Source organism: Gracilinanus agilis, chromosome 6 (assembly GCF_016433145.1).
Source record: "Gracilinanus agilis isolate LMUSP501 chromosome 6, AgileGrace, whole genome shotgun sequence".
NCBI lineage: Eukaryota > Metazoa > Chordata > Mammalia > Didelphimorphia > Didelphidae > Gracilinanus > Gracilinanus agilis.
In genome coordinates, this window is record NC_058135.1 from 76,869,174 (window position 1) to 76,893,375 (window position 24,202).

The 24,202-nt window shown below is 37.0% G+C and overlaps 1 protein-coding gene across 2 annotated transcripts in view; it reads right to left on the bottom strand.

The window, feature by feature from the left end:
- Nucleotides 1–24,202, bottom strand: part of ANK2 (ankyrin 2) — a 308,584-nt gene that overhangs the window by 265,246 nt on the left and 19,136 nt on the right. For both annotated transcript variants that reach the window (XM_044681396.1, XM_044681395.1), the window contains exon 2: nucleotides 19,463–19,564. In XM_044681396.1, the coding sequence (XP_044537331.1) occupies nucleotides 19,463–19,564 (102 nt within the window). The remainder of the gene's footprint in view (nucleotides 1–19,462; nucleotides 19,565–24,202) is intronic.

Sequence of the window (24,202 nt, forward strand, 5' to 3'; positions counted from 1 at the left end):
GGGGACTCCAGTCTCCTTGTCCTTGGGGTCAGGCCTCCTGGTAGACCCTGGTCTGCCCCTCTGCCCAAGGCTCCTTCAGCAGTCTTTGGGGCTGCTTCCACAGCCGCACGCTCCGGTCTGCACTGGGTCGTTACTCGAGGTCCAAGCCTGGGCTGGAGATCTTTATTCTCACTTAGGGCACTGCTTCACCCATGCAGAAGCTAGGGAAAGTCTGTGGGCTGGAGATCTTTATTCGCACCTGAGGAGATACCTTCAGAGGCTTGGGAAAGTTTGTGTGTTAGAGATCTTTGTCCCCGCCCACGGATGCTGGGGGGGGGGGGAGTCTATGCTCAACCCCCAGCCACTTGGGGTCCCTCATCTTGCAGCACACAGGTACAAGCCCTGGGGCTGCTAGTGATTTACTGGTTGCCCCAGTCCTGTTTTCACTCTTGTGTGTTAGCCTTGGTGTTGTGCCAGGTGTGTGGTGTGGGGGGTGGGGGAGGAGCTCCTTCCTCTCGCGTTTTAGTGAGAGCTGTTTCACCCCTTTATAGCATGGAGATGCCCCGATTCTGCGTACCTTCAATGCTACGCCCTGTTGTGGGGTTCCTTCATTCATCTGGGTTCGTTTTTATGTCCCCTTGAGGAGTCCTGTATGCTTCGGTTAGGAGAGATCGAGCAGCTGGTCCTTACTCTGCCACCATCTTAACCGGAAGTCGCAAATATTTCTTGACCAACGAATAAGTATTGAGTACATGCTGTCTATCTGGCATAGCCTTAGGTCATGTGTGAGATACAGAAATAGAATAAGGTCCCAGTCTTAACACAGAGTTCACATTGTATTTAAAGGAATAAAACATCCAGTACATAATTAGGGGATAATTAAAGCTTGAAATGCATAGTGGGGTTTTTCATTTCTATTCCTCTGGGGTGGGGGGAATCCTGATTGGCATCCTATTTGAAGATGTGAATGCAATTCAAACATCCCTGGGTCTACTTTGTTTCTATCACTGATGCCCAACATTTTCCATGAACTCTTTTCAATAACAAGAGTGTATTTTGATGCCCTCCTCAGAGTAATTTAATATACTATTCATATTTTTATTTATTTATTAAGTGTTTACAGTAGCTACTATGATACCTTTTTGCCCTCAAAATGTTCTAGATCACAGAAAGTACCTATAATGCTTTAAACATTCATATGCTTACTGTAACAGAGAAAAAGATATATTTGCAACATTAGTGGGTAATTATTTACTTCTCAAGAGTCTATTCAAGAATTTTTCCTGTAAATTCCTTATATCATTGCCCTGAAGTGGCACCCATTGTTCTACATAATTCAAATGTGATGACTTTAAACAATTCATTTTATTTTGGTACTTTGGTAGATCCAAGATTTGACTGCAACTTTTACCTCTGTGCTATCACCTAGGAGATTAGATAGATGCCCATGCTCTATAAAGGAAGAGATCACCAAAGTCTCTCTTCCATGTAAACTTATTGAGTCATCATGAAACTCCTTTGATCAATCCCACTACATTGATATCTGTTGTTAGAAGATCAAAAGGACAGCTTATGGAATCTAGTGATGTAATTTAGTAAATTCATAGATTATGACAAGCACAGGGATGGAAAAAAGAATCAGTGCTGTCCAAAGTAGACCAGATCCTATTAATCAATAGTTCTTGTAGGTCTAAAATAGAATAATCCAAAAGTGGCTTTTGGCTTGGCATATTACTAAGGTATTTATTACAAATAAACCAAATAGCCCCATACCTAATGAGTAATTTACTGACTGAATGTTTAAAGCTTTAAATTTCATAAAACTAAACTGAAATCATAAATTGATTTGAAATGAAAAAAAAGAGAATAAAATTGGTTAAGCAATTAGAAACCTAAGAAGGGGAAAGAATCAGCAAATATTTTCAGTAAATGAAGGAAAATATCCTAATTTGGACCTCCCCTTTCATTCAATTCCATTCTTTTTTTTTAATTTTTTTAAATTTTTTTTAAACCCTTACCTTCCGTCTTGAAGTCAATACTGTGTATTGGCTCCAAGGCAGAAGAGTGGTAAGGGTAGGCAATGGGGATCAAGTGACTTGCCCAGGGTCACACAGTTGGGAAGTGTCTGAGGTCAGATTTGAACCTAGGGCCTCCCGTCCCTAGGCCTGACTCTCAATCCATTGAACTACCCAGCTGCCCCCCATTCAATTCCATTCTAAAAACATTTATTAATCATCTACCATAAGCCAGACACTGTGCAATATATAAAGGATACAAATAAGAAAAAGTCAGTCCCTTCCCTCAACAAATTTATACTCTAATGGAGGAAGACAACACACAAAAGAGAGCTAAAAAGGGAGGAATACAAAGGAGTATCTTGCTTCTTTGTGTTGAAACCAAACAGAGAAACAGATGGAAATGTCATCATCTTTTCTGGTTTTTTGAATATGGCCAATAAAATAGCATTTTGTGAATTAGAGCCAAGATAGTCTATTTATACGAATAAACATGCCTGAAGTTTATGAGTTTCCTTGGACAAAAAAATGAGTAAATGTTGTTATTTTCTCATGAAGAGTAGATTTAAAGAAATATATAGCTGAATCAAAAAATTGGGGAGAAGTATTCAATTTACAAGCTGAACTTTCTACCTGCCAAAGAATTAAATCTCATTTAAGCAAACTACCCCTTTTGTCACTTCTTTTTCACCCTTGAAAAAAATATTCCCAGGAGACTAAAAAATACAGGGAAAATGAGCTTTAAAATACATCTTAGCAATTACATAGAGACATGCTGTCTGGTTTTGCTCATTCATTGTAACTCTATATTCAATTTCTTCATTTTTAATGCCTTTAAAGTGAGGTTAGAAAGGGAGAAAAATAGGTAAGTTTACCAAATTTTAAAATGTTGAACAGCTTTTTCAAATGCCATAAAGATGATTCTTAAATATTTAAAATGACTTAGTACATGCAACCTAATTAAAAATATAGTTAAACCTTACTTAAACTATCTGTCATCAATAACTTTTGAATCAGAGCCCAATACCATGTATACACCTATAGTCAAAGACAGAAAGAAAAGTCCTGTTTGTATCAAAATATTCATGGTATGAGTATTTTTTCCTTTTTTTTATTAGAGCAAAGAACTAGGAACAAAGTACACATCCATTTGTTAGTGAATAATTAAATATGAATATAACGAAATATTATTCTACTATAGAAAATAATATGAAGAATTCGGAGAAGCATGGAAAGACCTATTCAGACTGATTCAAAGTACGGTAATAACAAGGAAAACAATTTATATAGGTACTCTAAGGAAGGAAATGGAGAAACAAAATGAACATAGAAAAAGAAAAAACATTTTCAATCAAAGTTTGTAGTCAAGTCACAAGGAGAGATCTAAAGGAGGCAAATTTTCATTCCTTTTTTGTAGAGATGGGCAGTTATTGGTGTGGTACTTTGCAAGTACAGTGAAACTTAGATGATATGTTGATTAATTGTCCTAAATAGTTTGCCTCTTTCTTTTTAATTTTTTTATTAGAAGGGGTGGTCTCTGGGTTGGAGAAAGAGGAATAATATTTGAAAAATCAAGATGATCTAAAAATTAAAGATATCAAAAAATAAAATTATACCTTTAAATAGTGTGATTTTTTGGCAGGCTTGAACCTTGTGTTCCAAAGCTAGTTTGCAAGGCTATTTCCCTTATTTTTCTTCTTGATCAGCTGACTGGGACAGAAGAGGTCAAATACACATGGTTTGTCATTCATTGAACTCTATGCTGGCCGTGGTATTGAACACTTCATGGAAAAATCAAATCATGGAATTTTCAGTCTAGAAAGAACTTAAGAGGTCAACTTATCTGATCTCTCATTTTATAGCTAAGGAAATTGAATCTCAGGTGAGATAAGTGACATAGCTAGAGTCAACAAAAGTTGGTTGCAAAGCCAGCATTAGATGCCAGATGTTTTGGCTCCCAGTTCAATGAATCTTTCCACTAGAGCAGGAGTCGGCAACGTATGACTCTTGAGTCATATCTGGCTGTTTTGAGGGCCAGATATGGCTCTTTCTGCAGGAGCCATAAAGTCCATTTTTTTTTTCAGGCGCTGTCACAGGAGCCGCACTGTGAGCACTGTACGGCTCTCATGAAATTACATTTTAAAAAATGTGGCGTTTATGGCTCTCACGGCCAAAAAGGTTGCCGACCCCTGGGCTGGAGTATGCTGTCTCTCAGACAAAAATTATTAAGTAGTTACCACAATGCCCTCTGGGCAGCTAGTTGGTGCAGTAGGACAGATCACTGGGCTCGGAATCAGGAAGTCTCATCTTCCTGAATTAAAATCTGGACTCAGATATTCACTAGAAGTGTGACCCTGAGCGAATCGCTTCACTCTGTTTGACCGAGTTGCTCATCTGTAAAATAAGCTGGAGAAAGAAATGGCTAACCACTCAGGAATCTTTGCCAAGAAAACCCCAACACAGGGTCATGAAGAGTTGGATATGACTCAAATGACTCAACACAACTGTCCTCAAGCATCAAGTATCAACTTGTACCCACAGGAAGGTCCTCTCCAGTCTGCTGCCTTGGGAAGGCACAGATAGCTCTAGCACAAGAAAACCATTGGTTTTGTTTCATTTGCTTGGATTCATTAAAAAGTATATGGAAGGGGGCAGCTGGGTAGCTCAGTGGAGTGAGAGTCAGGCCTAGAGACGGGAGGTCCTAGGTTTAAACCCGGCCTCAGCCACTTCCCAGCTGTGTGACCCTGGGCAAGTCACTTGACCCCCATTGCCCACACTTACCACTCTTCCACCTATGAGACAATACACCGAAGTACAAGGGTTTAAAAAAAAAAGTATATGGAGGGTGTTAGGGCCAATCCTTTCTCTATTGGGAGGATGACAATGGCATCTCCTATACTGTTCCTTGAGACCTATTAAAGGAAGAGTCCTGCAATGTAGCCATTGCAAAGGGTTATGGGATGAAACTAATCCTGGGGTACGTTTCAGCTGGGCAAAAGTCTAGATGGAGCTCTTCATTCTCCATTATACATAGTGACAACTGTTTATAGTTTAATCTTTTACACCAGGATGTGCCCTAGTCTGTTCAGCCTTCACTTTCTTCAAAGTCCCCTCCAACTTAAATACTCAGAACCAAAATCAAATCCCCCAAACTTGTGAAGCCCCAGCCTGACTCTGGGCTGCTCTCAACTCTGCTTACTAAAAATACACACTCTAATAGACATTAAGAGGATTATCTGGTTGTAATGATTAGTGGAAAAAAACAAACAATGTCTCATCTCTGCCAGGCACAACTCAACCTATTTGACAGGATAACTGGCTGGTCTCCAAAAGTTTCTAGATTTAATTAAATGGATTGCCCAAGGGAGAGCCATTAAGGAGAAATTTTTTTAGTATATTATTTTCTCCTATTCAGGACCTTGTTCCCCATTCCAAAAAAAAAGAAGTTCCCTTTAAAATATTTAAGTCAGTAGCCTCTTGAGATTGTTGGGATTTGTTTAAATAAATAATTGCTAACATTTATATAGTACTTACTACACACTAAGTACTTTACTATTATTCTTTTGTTTCATACACACAACAATCCTTGAGTACAGGTACTATTCTTAGTCCCATTTTACAGATGATGAAACTGAGGCAAGGAAAAGCTAACTGACTTGGCCAGGGTCATACAGCTAGTAATCTTTAAGTTTTTTACAATTTTGGTCAAGATTCAGCAAAAATTTAACTTTTGAAGCTACATAAAGTTTAATAAATATTTCACCCCATCTTTCAAGCTGAAAAGGCTCTTGGGGACTGAAGTGGGACAAAGGGGAAAGGAAGAAAGTAAATGAGACTTCTAAAGATTTGAAGCAACAGCACCTCTGAAAATTTAAAGGGAGAGAGTTTGGGGAGCAATGCAGTTTGACAATAACAAAAACAAAAAATATTTACTGTGAAAAACCTAATTTTCATTCTGTTTAATGCAAGAATAGTGAAATAGTCAGTGTTTCAGTGACAGAGTAGAAGGGAGCATTGGAAGAATCAGAAACCTTAGCTAACAGTGATGACCTGGAACAAGTCACTTAATCTAAGCCTCAGTTTTCTCTTGTATAAAAAGATGACCATCATGCCTGTCCTACCATTCTCATTTAGTTTATGAGGAATAAATGAGTGAATATATGTGAAAGGACTTCAAAAATTATAAAAGCAGCATACAAATATAAAGAATTTTATACTTCACTCCCCTACTCAATAAACTCCTGTGGCTCCCTATTATCCTCTATGATCAAATATTAACTCCTTTACTTGGAATTTAAAATCCTCCACTATCTTGCCCCTTCTTACTGTTGAAATCTGTTTACAGATTATTCTCCTCCATCTACTCTGAATGAGCAGCTAGGTGGCATAGTGGATAGAACCCACACCCTAGTTCAGAAAACCCAAGTTCAAACCCAGCCTGAGACACTTAATATTTGTATAATCCGGGGCAATTCATTTAATCCCCTATGGCTCAGTTTCCTCATCTGTATGATGCGCAGGAGAAGGAAACGATACACTGTTCCAGAACCTTTGCCAATGGGGTCATGAAAGGTGGGATGTGACTGAACAACAACAATCAACTCTGGAGTTCACTTGTGTTGGCTTACTTGCTTTTTTTGAAAACCAATCTTTGTTCCCATCTCTAACCCTTGGGATCTCTGGATAATTTCAAGACTAGGTTACTTTCCAAAGTATCTAAAGTCTTCCTTTATTCCCCTCAGCTAACAGTAATATCATTTATATATATATATATATAATAACTATATATATATTATATATATAATAACTAGCATCTATATCATACTTTACAGCTTGCAAAGTGATTTACAAATATTATATTATGACACTAGGAAGGTAATATTTAACACTATTTCAAGGCACTAACTTTTCTTTTGTTTAAATCAAAAATGGATAAATGATTTTCCTATTTTTTATTAAATGCCACTTTTATTGCAAAACATTTTAGCAAAGAGCAAAGAAAGAAATTCCAACATAAGCAAATATAATCGATCTAATTTTCTGGCAAGATAAAATATAAATTAAAATGATGATCACATGCCTTGATTTTAAAATAATAAAATCGTGGTTCATTCTTAAAGGAAGGTCATTCTTCAATAAGATGCAATGAGACCCAGTGGATAGAAATCTGGCTTCAAAACCACAAACATATGAGTTCAAATCTTGCCTTTGGCCATGTGATTTTGTCACTTAACCTGTTATTGCTCATGGCCAGTGGTATCCAGTTCAAACATAAGTAGATCCCTGCCCATGCATATTGATTTTCAAAAACCATGAATTAACATTAAAAATCTTGTAATATGTTTTTGTTTTGTTAAACATTTCCCAATTACATTTTAATATGACTCAGTCTTTTAGGAGTTTTGTAGATCCAGTTTGATACTTGTGCTCCAGGCAACTCTCCAAGGCTAGAAATTCCATAGAACGAGGTACTCTGGACTAGTAGAAGGACTTTCCTCACCTGGGAGTTCCCTCTGCTAGTTCAGGCACAGGTACAGTCCTCTCCCTAATTCTATCTTAAAGGAAGATTTTGTGGCATGAATTAGGCAGCTACTGCAAAACAATTTTGATTATAACTCTTAAGAGTAAATCTTTAATTTATTTGGTTACATCTATTTTGGATGGTGGTTATTAGATACTAGTTACCTATTTGAACAATGCTTATGCTAAATGAGGTCTATGCCTCTGTCACTCTGTGATAAAGCATCAGTAGTAGTTGGACGCTAAGTAACTCAGGGCACCTGCATGTCATTTAGTGCTAAAATGGGTCAACATTATAAAGGAGTAAGAAAATGGGTTCCTAAAATTCTGCATCAAAACACAGACCAAAATTTGCCTAGTAAAGGAGACTGCTACCTCTTGCTCCATTTTAATAACTGGCTTCCCTCAGGGATGGCATGCTGGAAAGAATATCTTCTCTATCATTGAGGCAGGTGGTAGCTGCCAAGGGTAATTTGAATATTCTTACTCAGTTGCTTTAGGGAGGTTTTTTCAGTACTCAAGAGAAGTAATTAAGGAGAAACCTGGATACTTTGTCAGCTTCTAAACAAAGAGACTGTGTTCCCTTGGGTGGGAGACACCTCTTCCAAGTAAATGAGGGAGAAAGGATGCTTAACATATCTGAACCTGAAATTAATCATTGTGAATCTCTGGAAAATAGCAAATGGTGGAGTTCCATTCCTTGGTCAAGCCTTTGTGGAGTCAGAGATCAGTAGGATTAGTGACAAAGGAGCCCCAAGTGAGTAGGACCATGGTTCGGCCATGAATAAGTAGAGCTATTAGAAGAGTGGGTTCAAAGTTAAGGGAGAGGGAGAAGGATTACAAGAAAAATAAGAATAGTTTTAAAATTAAAATAATGGCTAGTGATAGAAGATATCTAACCTCTTATAAACAGCACATTTATTTATAAAATTCTATGATTCCAATGATCATAGACTATAAAATAATGTATTCTTCAGAACTCTGGCCAGCTACTGTTCAATATACTAACACATATTTTAAAGCTTTAAATTTTCACTGATTCCCTTCATTTTTCCACCAAACAAAGAAGTACAGCAATTAAGAAATTCCTCTTTGTAAGGAAGCAGGAAATAATCTGTTAATTATCTTGTGTCTGGTATTAAGCTTGGGTAGAGAGTACTTAAAAAAAAGATCTCAAGGTACAATCAATATTTGAGTTTTCATGTAAATGTAGGCAATAGTTGCAAATTAGAAAAAAAACAAATAATGACAAGATAGCCCTATTTAAAACAAAGTATAATGCTTCTTAAGAACCAAAGAGAAAACTATCTGGACAAGCATCTTTTCTAGAAAGTCACATCAAACACCTGAAGTTGAAAGAATATTTATAACTCCTAACGCAAGCATAATAATAAAGTAAATAATTATTATATTTTAACATCCTCAAGCTATAATTTAGTGTTACTAAACATTTCAATAGTGTATATATATACATTTGTATGTATATATGTGTGTATATTTTTCATATTAAAACTTGATGTAAGTTAAAGTTAAAAACAACATAAATTCAAAGTGATATGGCCAAGATTCTAGCTTGTAATTTGCAAAAGCAGAATATAATAATAGCTCACATTTATATAATGCCTTAAGATTTACAAAATGATATACAAATATCACATTTTATCCTCACAATAACCCTGGAAAATAGTGCTATTATTAGCCCCAATTTATAGATGAGGAAACTGAGGCAAACAGGTTGAATGGCATACTCAGAGTAATATAGCTAACAGTTGTCTGAGATTGGATTTGAATTCAAGTCTTCTTGACTTTAAGGTTCAAGAAACCTTATCAGCCATTCTAGCAGCTTCCGATACAGTAATAAAATTAACATAGAATAATATTTCCAACTTACACTAAATCTACTTTCCACCCCTACTTTCAGAAAAAAGCTCTTGTGTCACCTAACTAATTTCCTGATATCTACTCCATCATCTCCACAGCAGTCAAATTTGCCTAGTTTCTTTTTATCTGAATTGGCAGACATTTGGACCACTAACCCAAACTCAATCCTTAATGTAGTTGTCTTGATACAATCTATGAATACAGAAGATTTTTGATAATGTTACAACCACTTGGACATTTGATGCTTTGGACATTTTATTCTCTATGGCACTTTCGAGTATTATATTACCAAAAAATAAATTCCACAATCTCGATTTATCAACAAAGTTCTGTAAGAGATACCTTGAAATACTAGCTTTCAATACTTATATGTGAACATATTAGTACAAATTATCGATTCAAAGAAGGGTGAGGAAATTCATATAAAACATGTCTTCATTATCTTGTATCTAACACTAAAAAAGTTTTAAATCGCTGATGGATTTTTTATGTATATAAATGCTTTATATTGTACTCCCTAAACAAGATTCCATGCAACCCCTTAGCAATGTCCATATTACACCCACCATTTCATTTATGGAGAAACCAGTTTAGAACAATTATATGATTTTCTCCAGGTAAACAACTAGTGAGGGGCAGACAGATGAACTCAACTTGCCTTTCCTCACTTCTATCTTCTTTCCACTAATCTTTCAACATATGAAAATATTGTTATGTATCCATTCTCCCATGAAAGGCCCCATGTCAAGTGGAAATTGTTTTCTGATATAAAATTCTTGAATATTTTTAAAAGTTAGGAAAGAGTACAGTAAATATTTTTTCATTGTGGTTTAGTTGTTTCAATCTTTTCTGACTCTTTGTAACCCCGCCTGGGGTTTTCTTAGTAAAGGTATTGGAATGGTTTGCCATTTCTTTCTCCAGTTCATTTTACAAATGAGGAAACTGAGGCAAATAGAGCTAAAAGACTTGCCCAGGGTCACACAACTAGTAAGTGTCTAAGGCCAAATTTGAACTCAAGAAAATGAGTCTTTCAAACTCCAAGCCCAGCATTCTATCGACTGTACCACCTGGCTACACAAAGAGTTTATTGAGTAGTTACTTAATAGTTTTAGCCAGAATTGTGACAAACAAACTTGTGTTTTGTCAGCTAGTTCATGTGTAAAAGAAAACTAGGGAGATTTCTTGTGTTTGAGCTCTAATTAACATTAATACCTGAATTGCACTAATCCTCCTTGTCTGACCCACAACATAATTATACCAACCTTTAATGACTTGACCTTAGAGGAAAAAGCTTTACTGTTCAATAACTAGCACAAGAACAGAAAGAAATAAAGTCTATTCTTCTTTTAAAATGTTATCGTTACCAAAAATATATTTCCCCATTCAGATTCGCATCACAGTCTTAAAGTGTGAAAGACATTTATCCCATGGAGTTAAGATTTGTGTTTTTACCTAATATAAGAGATCTATTTTTACTCATTAACACCACTTGTCTTTATAGTAAGCCATAAAAAGAAAATGGCATCCAATTTGCTAAATAGCTTTTGGAGCCATGTGCCATATACTGTGGCAGTGGAAATTATTGACGTAAAACAATACTTGGGTTGATTTCAGTACAAAGTACTTTAAAAGAGAAAAAGCAAAAAAGAACCCTGACATACTTTGCTTTGCAATTTTTCTACAGAGGCATCTAAGGTGGACAGAAGAAGAGGAAATAATGAATATGGCAAGTGATGTGGGTTCTACAACAAATTTTTTCATAAATCACAGTGTGACGTTAACTAAATCCCTCTTCTTTGCTGGAATTCAGCTGCTTTATCTGAAAAATGAAGCCATTGCATTGAATCAGGTCATTTCTTTACTTTTCCTTTTCTTTTAGGCAAATGGATTAAGTGATTTGTCCAGGGTCACATAGCTAGTAAAAATGTCCAAAGACAGATTTGAACTGGAAGATAGACATGTCTTTCTGACTTCAGGCTAGAAACTCTATCTACTGCAGTGCCTAACTTCCCCAAATCAGGTGATTTCTAAAGGCTCTTCAGGTTCTAAAATCTCAGGACCATAAACATAAGAATTATTCAGGTGTTGCAATAATAATAATAAAAACAAAAGCCTAAGAATAATAATAAACTACACACTTTGATAGTGCTTAGAGCAAGTTCTCAGACCCCCAGGGTAAGAATACTCATTATCCCATCGATGGGGAAATGATAAACAAATTGTAGTACATAAATGCTTTAGACTATTACTGTGCCATAAGAAGAGACAAATATAGAAGCTCAGAAAGATATATATGATCTGATGCAGAATGAAGGAAGAAAAACCTGTAAGACAATACACACAGAGACTACAAAAATGATAATAGAGAAGGAAGAACAGCTTAAAAATCATCAAAAATAGAAGTTGTGGGAGCAACTCCCACAGTTGGTAGGGGGAAGCTCAGTGGATTAAGAGCCATGCCTAGAAATGGGGTGTGCTGGGTTCAAATTTAACCTCAGAAGATTCCTAGCTGTGTGACCCTGGGCAAGTCATTTAGCTCCTGTTGTCTAGTCCTTACTGCTCTTCTGTTATGGAACCAATGCAAACCAGTGATTCTAAGACAGAAGATAAGGGTTTAAGAAAAAGCAAATGTTGCAAAATTACAAAGAATAAGCATGACTCCAAAGAAGACCAGAGAGAAGACACCTCTGTTCTGCTCATTTTCAGAAATGAGATGTCCACAAGTGTGAAATATTACATGCTTTCAGATTTTTTTTGATGTATCCATCTCATATTTCTTTTAAGCTATTAGAAACCTACACAGCCATCTTGGACTGGTTTCCAAAACACTTGTAATGGTTATGTAACCATTCTTCTTAAAATGAGAAATCATCTCATCCAAATCTTTTTTTAAAAAATTCATGGATTGACTACACCTACGATATTTCTAGAAAGATACAACCCACTTTCTCTTTCCTTCCCCCCCCCTCTCATTTTCGCTTTCATTCAGAAATAAAGCAGGGTACATAAGGTCCATATTTCCTTATCATAACATCAGCTCAGAACTAAAAGAAAAAAATCAAGAAGTTTTTTTGTTTTGTTCTTTCATATTTTATATTTGATTTGAGCACTGATTTTTCAGAGGTAATATTACCTTTACTTTGTTTAAGCAGTTAAACCCTGACCATAATGGTTTTATTATCATATTAATCACTGTCATTCATTTCACATTATTTCTATAGTAAAACCATTAGGACTGTTTAAATAAATGGCATACCAGTATTTTCATTAAAACAATGTTTCTATAAGCATTTTCATTTTAATGCTAGCGAGTTTAGAGGAAAAAACTAGATTGGAACTTAAGAGACCAAAATATGTGCCTGCCAAGAACAAAGCCTTTGAATTGATTCTTGTATGTATATCAATGTATAGTAGTTGAAAGTTGGACTATCACCCCTCACATCTCATCAAACCTCAAACACAGATTATTCCCATCCTCTTACCTCCTCCACTCTTAACTACTCATGAGCTGCTGAATGGAATCATGTCACTATATTAATTGGGTCAGGTACAAATATCTATTATCTAGTCTTAACTGGGTCCTTTGTACAACAAGCCAGTCCTTTTACTCTTCCTAACTGAATCTATAAAGGGTGGGAAGGTGGTACAATGGATACACTACCGAGCCTGGGGTCAAGAAGATCCAAGTTTAAATCTAATCTCAGGCACTTCCTAGGAAATTACTGACTGCTTCCATTTCCTCATCTGTAAAATGGGGATAACACAGCATTGCTGTGAGGATAAATGAAATATTCATAAAGTATTGCAACACTTAAAATGCAATATTAATGCTAGTTATCATTAATCTTGTCTCCAAGAGCACTTTTGCCATTCTCAAAGCCGAGGATCTCACTTCATACTTTACTGAAAAAATCAAAAACACTCTTGTCCCATTCTATTAATTTCCTATTCTCTTGACATTACTCCTACCCTTACTATCCTTTAATGAAAATGGATTCTTCCCTTTGCCTAAGGCCAACCTTTCCACAAGTAGCCAGCTTTGTTTCCACTATCCTGTTTCCTCCAGCAGAATTGTTTCACCTGTTATCATCCTCTCTCTAATCTGAAATCTCTATCTTCTGGCTCCTTTGCTCCTAGCCACCTGCCCAAGTCTTCCCCATTCTCAAAAGATCTTCATGAGATCCTACCATCCCCGTCTAGCCATTATCCTATATTTTTCCTTTGCTTCTTAGATAAATATTCTGAAAGGGTTCTTTTAAACCCTCTGCAATCTAGTTTCTTAACTCTTACTTCATCACTTAATAAATGAAACCACTCTCAAAGTTACTAATGATCTCTAATTAATTGCCAACACTAATGGCCTTTTCTCAGACTTCCTCCTTTTTGACTTCTCTGCAACTTTTGACACTGTTGGCCATTTTGTCTTCTGTCCTTCCTAGTTTTCATGATTTTGGTTTCCCCCTACCTATATGACCACTCCTGTTCAGTCTCTTTGGCTGAATCATCAATGTCCTTACTGTCTTATGCTCCAAAGGTCTGTCCTGGGCATTCTTCTCTCTCTACACGTTCTCTCTTATTGGTCTCACATGGATTTAATTCATTTTATATTGATGGACCACACAGCTCTACATCTATTCCTAAACTTTCTCCTGAGCTCCAGTTCCATATTATGAGTGGCTATTGGACTTGGACATGTCTACAATCTGAACATGGCCAAAACTAAACTAATGATCATCCTTTTCACACTCACTCCTCCTCCAAATACCCCTACTTCCCTGTAATGCCAGTTCCCAAACTTGGTGCCATATTTATCTCCTCACATACACCCCACATATCTGATCAATTACTAGATCTTACCATTCCTAGCTCTATGCCACTTTTAATATATATAATATTAATATATCTATATCTATATCTATCTATCTATATCTATATCTATATCTATATATATCCCTTCCTATCTAATCATATGACCATCACCCTAATTGAGAATCTCATCCCTCTCACCTGGACAAATGCAATAGCCTCCTATTGGCCTCCTTGGGTCTAGCCTCTCCACATTCCAATCTATTCACTATGTAGCAGCCAAAGTAATTTTCCTAAAGAAAGCATCTAATGATGTTATACTTCTTTCAGGCTCTAGTGGCTCTCAATGATTTCTCTAAAGATGAACTGTAAACTTCTCTTTCATATTTAAAACTACTTACAATGTGGCTTTCTCTAATCTTTCCAGTATTTTTACATATTATTCCATTCTAAGCATTCTGATGTCCAGCCAGACTTGTCTTTTTGCTGTTCCTCACATATGATATTTCTGATCCTTTCTCCATGCCTTTGTCTTAGAATGTGCCCTATCCCTGGAATACCTCTTTCCTCACCTCTGTTTCTTGGAATTCTGGTTTTCTTCAAGACCCAACTAAAGTTGCATCTTCTGTGTGTGCCCTGTTGTGAGGAAGATTAGTTAGTAATTAATTAAGTATTAAGGATGGACCTAGCAGGAAGGATTGGAGCATTCCAAGATGGAATGAAGGAGCAGGAAGTTGCTTGTGCCCTGAGAGAGACTCCATTAGTGGTTGGCATAAACTGTTGCTAGCCCTGGGAGATCTCAGAGTTAAGGACACCTTGCATCCTGATTCCCTGGGATCCTGAGTGGTGGAGGCTTTTCAGCACGAGGACAAGACCTGCAGAGCAGCACCAAGTGGAGGAGAAGTTTGGGATCTGGTGGACAGCATCTCAAGCACACTCTCTCTACTTGGGTACCTTGGACCACCTTGGCTTTTGGCATCCTGTGATCATCTGTGGATTACCATAAGAATCCCAAAGCTACCCTCAGACCCATTAGCTGTCCTTGTCAAACCTGGCTGGAACCAGGTTTGAAGCAGCCCTCCCTGTGACTCCTCCACTGCTCCTTTGGGCCTTGCCTGCTTAGGTCACTAAGATTAGAGTAGAGAAGTCCTCCCCTTGCCCTTGTGATTTACCCTTTAGGTTTTAAGTATAGAATTCCCTATCCCACCTTTATTTTAGTTAAACATAATTAAAACTGTTAAAACCTTGACCTTGCCTGTTGGTTTCAAAGACTCTGGCCTAGTGGTAAGCTGGAGACAGTTGGCCAACAGCCATTTTTGTCAGTTAGGAGCAGCTTAGCTGTGACCTCTGGTCTCCTTATCCTGGTCCTGTCTCTCCTACAACCCAGTGTGTGTGTACCCACAACCATTTAGATTTTATTGTAACATCCCTGGTGTCACCATATCTTTTACAGTCCCTTCCTGGTACACCCAGTTTCTATTTCCTTTCTCCTTAAAGTTATTTTGTATGTGTTTAGTCTATACCTATATATGCCTATACTATGACTCCTCCCCATTAGAAGTTCCATGAAGATAGAGGCTATTACCTTTTGTTTTCATATCCTCAGCATCTGACTCAAAATGGATGCTTAATAAATGTTTACTGATTGAGTTAATTAATTTTACAATGAAGGCGGAATGATTAAGCCAGTGGGTGAACTGGAATTGAAATACAAAATCCAGGCCTTCTGAACTCATAGCACAGCAGTTTTCCCCCTGTGCCACACAATAGCTCTGATAGTTGATATTTTGTACAGAGAAATATTTATCTGTCCTTTGATTTTCCTAAGATGTAAACTAGATTTAGGAAGTTCATTAATTTATATCCAAAAAGAGTAAGACATTTACTTTATTAATGAAGAGAGTGGTATGATTGATGTTTCAATTATGAAATGTTTTATTTTTCAACTCCAAAGTCAACAAACATTGATGGACCATTTATTATGTTGCAGGCACTGTGCTAAACACTGAGCAGATGAAAAAAGGCAAAGCCAATACCTTCCCTCAAGGAGCTCACTTTCGGTGAGAAAATAAAAGGTAATACAAGATAAGTGCATCCACTTGAGCATGTTTTTAACTTTCAACCTTCAATGTGGGGAGAAGTTTAGATATCAAAAAGTTTACCGTCTAATCTATCTATGTAGATTAAATCTACATTATTAAATTGTGCAAAGGAAAAAATGGGCTATCCCCGCACATACTCAAAATATACAAGGAAGATTCTGTAAAATTTCATAAGAGTGAATGATCAGCTCCAATACTATTTCCAGGCTACATGTTTTTATATTCTCCTTAGGAGCCTGAGGTTTGGTTTTTGTGCCACATCAGTCAATATAAAGTTTAAAAACAGCAAGGAGTGTGGTAGGTACAGTTTAGATCCAGTCACATTGTAAAGTTGACTGCATTACAAGACAGCTTGATTCCTGACACTTCAAATAACATAACCTCCAAAATATGAGTGTTTCATAAATTCAAAGAATCTGAGAGTGAGTCAGCATCCTGGAGAAATGAAAGAATACTTCTCTATTTGTCAAGATATAAACTATTATTATTCAGACTCCCCGGGTGTCTTTTTGTAAGATGGTGTATTTATGAGAAGAGACAGAAAAGACAAGGCTACTATCACGATGGATCATTAACTTATTATATACCTAGATTTAAGCAAAAGTGTTTGTTTCAAAAAAAAATCTCATAATACTCTTATGGATGAGATGGAGAGACCTAAACTGGCTGATAGAACAGTCAGGTGGATTCAAGAACAACCAGATCATGCCTTGTTGGTCAGGAAGCAAGAAGGCTAGACAACAAAGCCCGAGAATCATGATGCCAAACATGTTATGTTAACAGATCTAGAAGCAAGATACTAGTATGTTGAAAGGAATCGCCTATGGAAGACTTGAGATAGCACAGACAAGAATTACAAGAGAATTAGAACGCATGAATAGACTGCAATCCGTACCACTAGAGAGAGGAGCCATATCCGAGAGCTAACAAATTCACTAGTATATTGAACAAATTCAGTTTGGAGAAAGAGTTCTAGCACACTTTCTCAGAGACCCTGCCTCTTCTGCTGATCACTGAATCCAATTACAAGACAAAGGGCTGGATTATAAAATTTGCAAATGACATGAAGCTGCAAAGGCAGACTATATACTGGAAGACAACATAAAGACCTAAAATGGTTGGAACAAGTCAGGACAACAGATTTCAATTGTGCTTAAATAAAAACATGATAAATTAAAATTCTACACTTAGGTTCAAAAAGTTATCTGTGTAAGCATAGGAGATGTGGCTGGGAATCTGTTTCTATGAAAAAGAACTGGAGGTCTCAAGGAAATACAAGCTTAAAACACAAAAGTTCAGCTAAGAAAGCAAATATGATCTTAGCTTGTCCTATCAGAAGCATAACAGCAACAATGAAGATGGACACGAAATCAACTGTCCCATTCCTTAGCAGATCACAGTGAGAGCTTCGTGTTAATTTCTGAGCCCCACATTTTATAAAGGGAATGGACAAACTAGACTTCAGTCCAATTTCTAGAGAGCATCATAGAGGAGTAACAAAAACAGTGAGGAGCCTCAAAAGTCACACTTTACAAGAATCACAAAAAACAAGTGGGGATCCTAGTTTGAAGAACTAAAGACTTAGTGGGGGGGTGCTATACTGTCATGTAGATGAGTATTCATGTATATATCATATGTTATTATATATATATATATATTCCTTCTGCTTGGCACCAGGGCATAGAAATAGAAATAATAGATGGAAATTTCAGCGTGTAAGGGGACACTTTCTAACAATTTTGATTGCTCAAAAGCATAGACTACTTTGAAAAATAGTGGGGTTCCCCCACTGGAGGTCTTCAAGTAGAAGCTGGATAACCATTTGTTAGGAACAAGTTAAACTAAATGATCTCTGGGGTCCCTTCCAACACTGCAAGTATGTGATTGTGTTATCCTGCTGAGAAGCCAATTCCTGGGTAGCTTCTTTCTTTTTCAACTTAGTTTCATTAATTCTGAAAGATTACGAAAGTTCAAATGGCCCAAAGCCAGAAATATGATAATACAACTGAGTTCAAGATGTGCTCAGAGATAGAATAAGTGAAACTACAGATGGAGTTGAATCCATAAGTGGAAACCTCCTGTGTGCTTAAAATTAGCCAGGATTATTCATTTCTTCAGCCAACTATCTGTTCACAAAAATAGAGATTTAGCTTACTATACAGAAAGCTGAGATTCAACGTGTTTTTTTTTTCTTTAAGCCATTAAATTATTTGGTTTAAAAGAGTAGAAAGCCACAATCCTTAAAGCTTTACACACTTGATTCTAAGGCTACAGTCTCCTTTATAAGGAAATAAGGAAAGGCCAAGAAATCATTTTAAATGCTTGGCGTCTGATTTAAGTGTTCTAGCTCTTCATTAAGTCAAGTTCAAGCCTCTTCAACTAAGCCCTTTTGGCAAAGTTACTAACAAAGGAGAAAAAAGTGATTTGAATTTCATCTTCTTTTTTTTCCTCAGTCTATAGTCTAATAACCAGCACAAGAGTAAAAGGCAGCCCAGAGGACTGGGAATGAGAAGCCAAGGGTCTGGCACACAAATACTTTAATTTTTTTAAAGGGTTGACTCAGTAGCATAATTCTCTGCCAATACTTTTGATGAGCAAAAACCAAACCATCTTTCAAACATCGATGTTACTTAGCTTTTAAGACACTGGCTACTTTGTTGATCTGTTGACTACGGTCAAGATAAAAGTCTTCTCCCTATTAGTGGTAGTGAATTCCCTATATTTGAAGATTCTGTCAATGGAAAACTAGGTTTCATTACTTTTTTTTTTTAATTTTTTTTTTAAATTTTAAACCCTTAACTTCTGTGTATTGACTTATAGGTGGAAGAGTGGTAAGGATAGGCAGTGGGGGTCAAGTGACTTGCCCAGGGTCACACAGCTGGGAAGTGGCTGAGGCCGGATTTGAACCTAGGACCTCCCGTCTCTAGGCCTGGCTCTCAATCCACTGAGCTACCCAGCTGCCCCCAGTTTCATTACTTTTTAAGCTCTTAGTCCCTCTGACCAATAATCACAGAAAAGACTGCAGGGCTCTGAGAGTCAGTCCCAAACAGGAATGTTATTCCATTTTAGAATAAGCAGGGTTTTTAAATTTTTTTTCTCTCTACCATTAAAAATCTTCAAGGATTTTTAAATCTTTACATTGAAATTTAAATCTCTTACCTGATTGCATGTATTGATGTCTATTCCTCCCTTCAGATATTCCACGACTTTGTCAAGATTGCCAGCTCTGGCTGCTCTGAGGAAGCTGGCATTGCTGTCAGACTGTGGAGAAAAGCAAAATCTTGAGGTGAGTTACAGCAAGGAGAAAACCAGCATCTGATAGAGCCAAACAAGTCCCAATCAAAGAAGCTAAGATTGCAAACACCTTTAAGTGGAGATTTAAGCTCTTAAGGTATTATAAGCAATAAAAGGGGGCAATAAAAGATCACGGTTTTTCTGGAGAGCAGCTACATTTGGTTTAAATTAATGACAAGCATTTTCTACTATTCCATGAATATAAGAATCCGAAGTTACTACGTAAAAATAATTAGTGCCGATTTATTCCCAATCTTCAGCACATGCTTGAATTAGAAAGTGAGTTTTTATAACCCTGAAACCCAGGCTATCCCTTTGTGTACTAAGCCTTAAAAAAATTATAGCTCTAGTAACAATCAAGTGGTGAAAAGAAAATGAATTAATGTTTAAAAGTCCTTTCTTGTTTGACTTTCCTATGTATCTCTGACAGAACTTTGAGTAGCAAAGGTTTAATTGTCTCTTATGAGAAAACAGCAGAAGTCAATAAGGTGAACTATTCAGATGATGCCAAAGCAAATATTGATGGCCAGCCAAATTATGGGGAGAGACAGAGGAGCTGAATTGAAATGAGTTAGGATAAGCATCAATCTAAAATCACCTGGGGGAGCATCTGGATGCCTCAGTGGATTGAGAGCCAGGCCCAGAGACAGGAGGTGCTAGGTTCAAATCTTAGCTCAGACACTTCCCAGCTGTGTGACCCTGGGCAAGTCACTTAACCCCCATTGCCTAGCCCTTATCACTCTTTTTGCCTTGGAACCACTACATAGTATTGATTCCAAGACAGAAGGTAAGGGCTTAAAATTTTTTTAATCACCTGGATTAAAAAAATGATTAAAAGTTGAATATTTTTAGTCCATATTTCCCAACTTCCCTGATGTCCTAATTATTGGTGCATTTGCTGATGGGCTTCCTATGAAAATAAGCTGAGGGCATTTTCTTAAGGAGGATTCTTACAGTACTTTGTGTATTTAGCACAGTTCCTGGTAGATTGGAGACATATAATACTAAATGCTTATTGACCACCTGACTGGTCATGATCAAATAACATAATCTTCTTAGGGCTGGAAAGGATACTAGACATCTAAGAGTGTTCTACTTTTCAGATGTGAAAACTGAGACACAGAGAAGTTAAATGGCTTCTCTAGAGCTACAAAAACTCTCATATTGTGATTTTGATATGTTTTGAAAATAAATATCACATGATTATCTTTCAATGATTTTTTAGCAAAAACTGGAGTAATTAGGAGACTGTCACATAACAAGGAGAACTACAATCAGAAGGTGAAATCCAGGTTTACCCCCTTCTAAGTAAGCATATACCCATTATGTTGTATCCTTTTTATCTCAGAATGTTTTTGGCATAAAGTTCAGGACTACTATGTTTTCTGAGAAAATGTAATGATGGAAATGAAGATCATTTACTTCATAACCTAGACTAGGAGATGACTTGCATGCTTCTAATATTATTTGCAAGTGAGTGGGGTGGTTCATAAGCTTTTAGAGTTTACTGGACTATACCTAATCAATTTCCCAATAAGTACGTGTGCTACAGATTTTCAAAATCTGATATACTGTTCACTACTACATGGTTGAAAGTGGGTACATTACTACATTTAATCCTTATAAATATCTCCCCCCACTTCTTAGGCAATGCAATCTGGAGGTGATCTCACATCTCCTCTCAGAGCAATACTGAACTCTCCCTCCATCCTTTAAGTGGTACCCAAAGCAACCCACACAAAATGTATCTGCAATGCTGCAGTGGCGGTGAAATGTGACTAATAGGAAACTGCCTACTACATAACATTTGGTAGCTTATCTCAGCTAATTCCAAATGTCCAAGGAGATTCTGCTCTCTCTCAATTTTTACTGCACAATTTAAAGTGAAATTTGAATCTACTCGTTTGCCTTCCTCGATAACCAGAAGAGCACTCCAGTACAGCTCAATCAAGTCACAAGCATCTCTTAAGTGGTTATTATATAATAGAAATCATACTAGGCACTGGAGATATGAAGAAAAACAGAACACCTAGAAAATACCATTTCTCTCACATGCAGATATGCAGATTGCTCTCTCTCTCTCTCTTTCTCTCTCTCTCTCTCTCTCTCTCTCTCTCTCTCTCTCTCTCTCTCTCTCACACACACACACACACACACACACACACACACACACACACATACTTTTGTCCAAGGATGAACAGAGGACAAGATTTATGGGGAAGATAGACAAAAAAACTGAATGACACACTAGATTTTACATCTATTCCCTATTTTCCTAAGATATAGAGTTCTGTGTGATGGACCAATAAAACCACACTTCACTTCAGACATCTTATTTAACTGAGATTAGAATTCTGAATCCCTATGGCTTGCAGGAACCCCTAGACATAGGAGAATGGAGGGTGCAGCCCTATGGCATGCATACTTAAGGTATCTGCTTTGAATGAATCTTTACCTGAATGGAGGATGAAAGTGGTGGGAGGTAGGTGTCTCTCCAAAGTAATTTAACTGTTCCAATCCAATGTCTAATGTAAGTGCAAACCAGAGTGTCTTGCCTGTCCCTGGAATGTTAAGGTAAAAGTATTTTGGGATGGAAACCCCTGCCTCTTTGTGTCCATACAACAAGGATCCTATGGATGGGTTAAGAACTTATACTAATGGCAATGACAGTGAATAGCTACATAAGGAAAAAATGAAGAGATAACAGTCTTTTATAATGGTTAATATTCATATTTTAAGTATGTACAAAGCACTTTGCAGATAGTATCTCAATTAAGTTTCACATTCATCTTGGGGGTAGATAATATGAAAAACATTATTTACTTCATTTTGTTGGTAAGGAATGACGTCCTGAGGTTAATAGACTTGCCCATGTTTACACAGTAAGTTCTGGATATCACATTTGAATCTGGATCTTCCTAATTCAAAGGTCGGCTCTTAAATAGTTCCACTATGCAATATGGTCGTACATTTTAGAGCAGAATTCTGGATAAAATAGAATTTAAGTCTCTCTCTTAATGGAGTTTAATTGTTGATATTCAAAAGGACCTCATTTGAAGGCAGTCTACCTATTAAGTTATACAATGACATAGATCCACAAGACAGTTGTGATTACATCCTATAGATCTCATTGTGTGTGTGTGCATGTGCATAAATTCCCACATGAATGAGTAAGGGCATATGCATTGGTAATTAACTTCAAGTCAACAAGCATTTATTTATCACCTACTATGTGCTAGGGAGTTTGCTAGGCTCTGACTTTTGCCTTTGTCAAAGCCAAAAATTAAATTGCCCCTTCTCTGAAGGAGCTAATATTTTATTGAAGGGGGAGCAACGTGCACCAAGAAAATGGAATTTTAAAATACACTAAATAATCTCCAGGGAGAAGGAACAGGAAATGGTGACCAAGGAAGGGAGCTTTGGCATGAACAAGGATTCTTGGTTGAATCATAGCACAATAGATAGATAAAGCCTTCATAGTAGAAATGGCAATGTGAATTTGTTTATCTCTCTTTGAGTAAGAGATGGAAAGTGAAAGACAAAGGGTCAAGTGGTAAGCCTCTGGTCAAGGAAGGGGTTAATGGAGACTGGAGCTTAGATGGTTATCGTGGGTTAAGGAATGTTTGTGGTTCTTACCGACCAATCCTCAACCAGGTCAATTCTACCTTCAGGATTTGCACAAAAATCAGGTAGATTTTTCTCTGGAGCAGGGAAGGAAGGAAGCAGAAGTGACCGGGTAGATGCAGCACAGCCAATTCTAACAGCCTAATGAGTTGATGTTAATTTTTCAGGGTGAAAATTTATACTCAGAATTCAGCAAAAAGCCACAGCTCTGAGCTTGATTTATTGTTTTGATTATCTAGGCTTAAGAAAGTGCTGGAGGAAATGTTAATGATGCAAATTAAACTTAACAGTGTACTGTATATACATCCCCCACCTTCCCTACCTTGTTAAACATTTACCAAGCAGGCCATTGGAAGGCTGTCTAAGAATTCAGAGCTATTTTACACACTTACACATTAAACACTAACACAGCCTGACCTACAATGGGTCCAATCTGTAATTAAGACTGCTGTCAAAAGAGACTCAGGGAAGCAGTGGACAGTCTGATTGCCTTCTATCAAAACAGAGATGAAAGAGGATTCGAGGGCTCATAGAGAGAGAAGTATTAAAATATACCACTAGGCTTGCCTCTGATGAAGCCACAGAGTGAGAAGGTTTTTTTTTTCAAGGAAAAGGGGTATAAGTAACCTTTCATAATAAGTCGCAGCTTTCCTCAAAAGAAGATTTAATGGGTAGAAGTGCCCTGTTGAGGAAATGAGTCAGTAGCATCTATTAATATTTCTTGTGTAAAGAATCTTGGATTAATGTAAAACCATTCTCTATTTTAAGCAGATTCTAATGGCCGCACATGCTATTCCTCTCCCTAAATTCCACAAAATCAAAAATCTGCTTTGACCCTGCTTGTTAAAGGGTCCTGAATTGATCTCATTATTTCAATCCCCAGTTTTCTGTCTGATTCCACAAAAAAAAAATCCAATGGCTGGTTCCCACCTATTTGAATCTGTAACAGATGGGTATCATTAAAATTGTCCCTTTTACAAC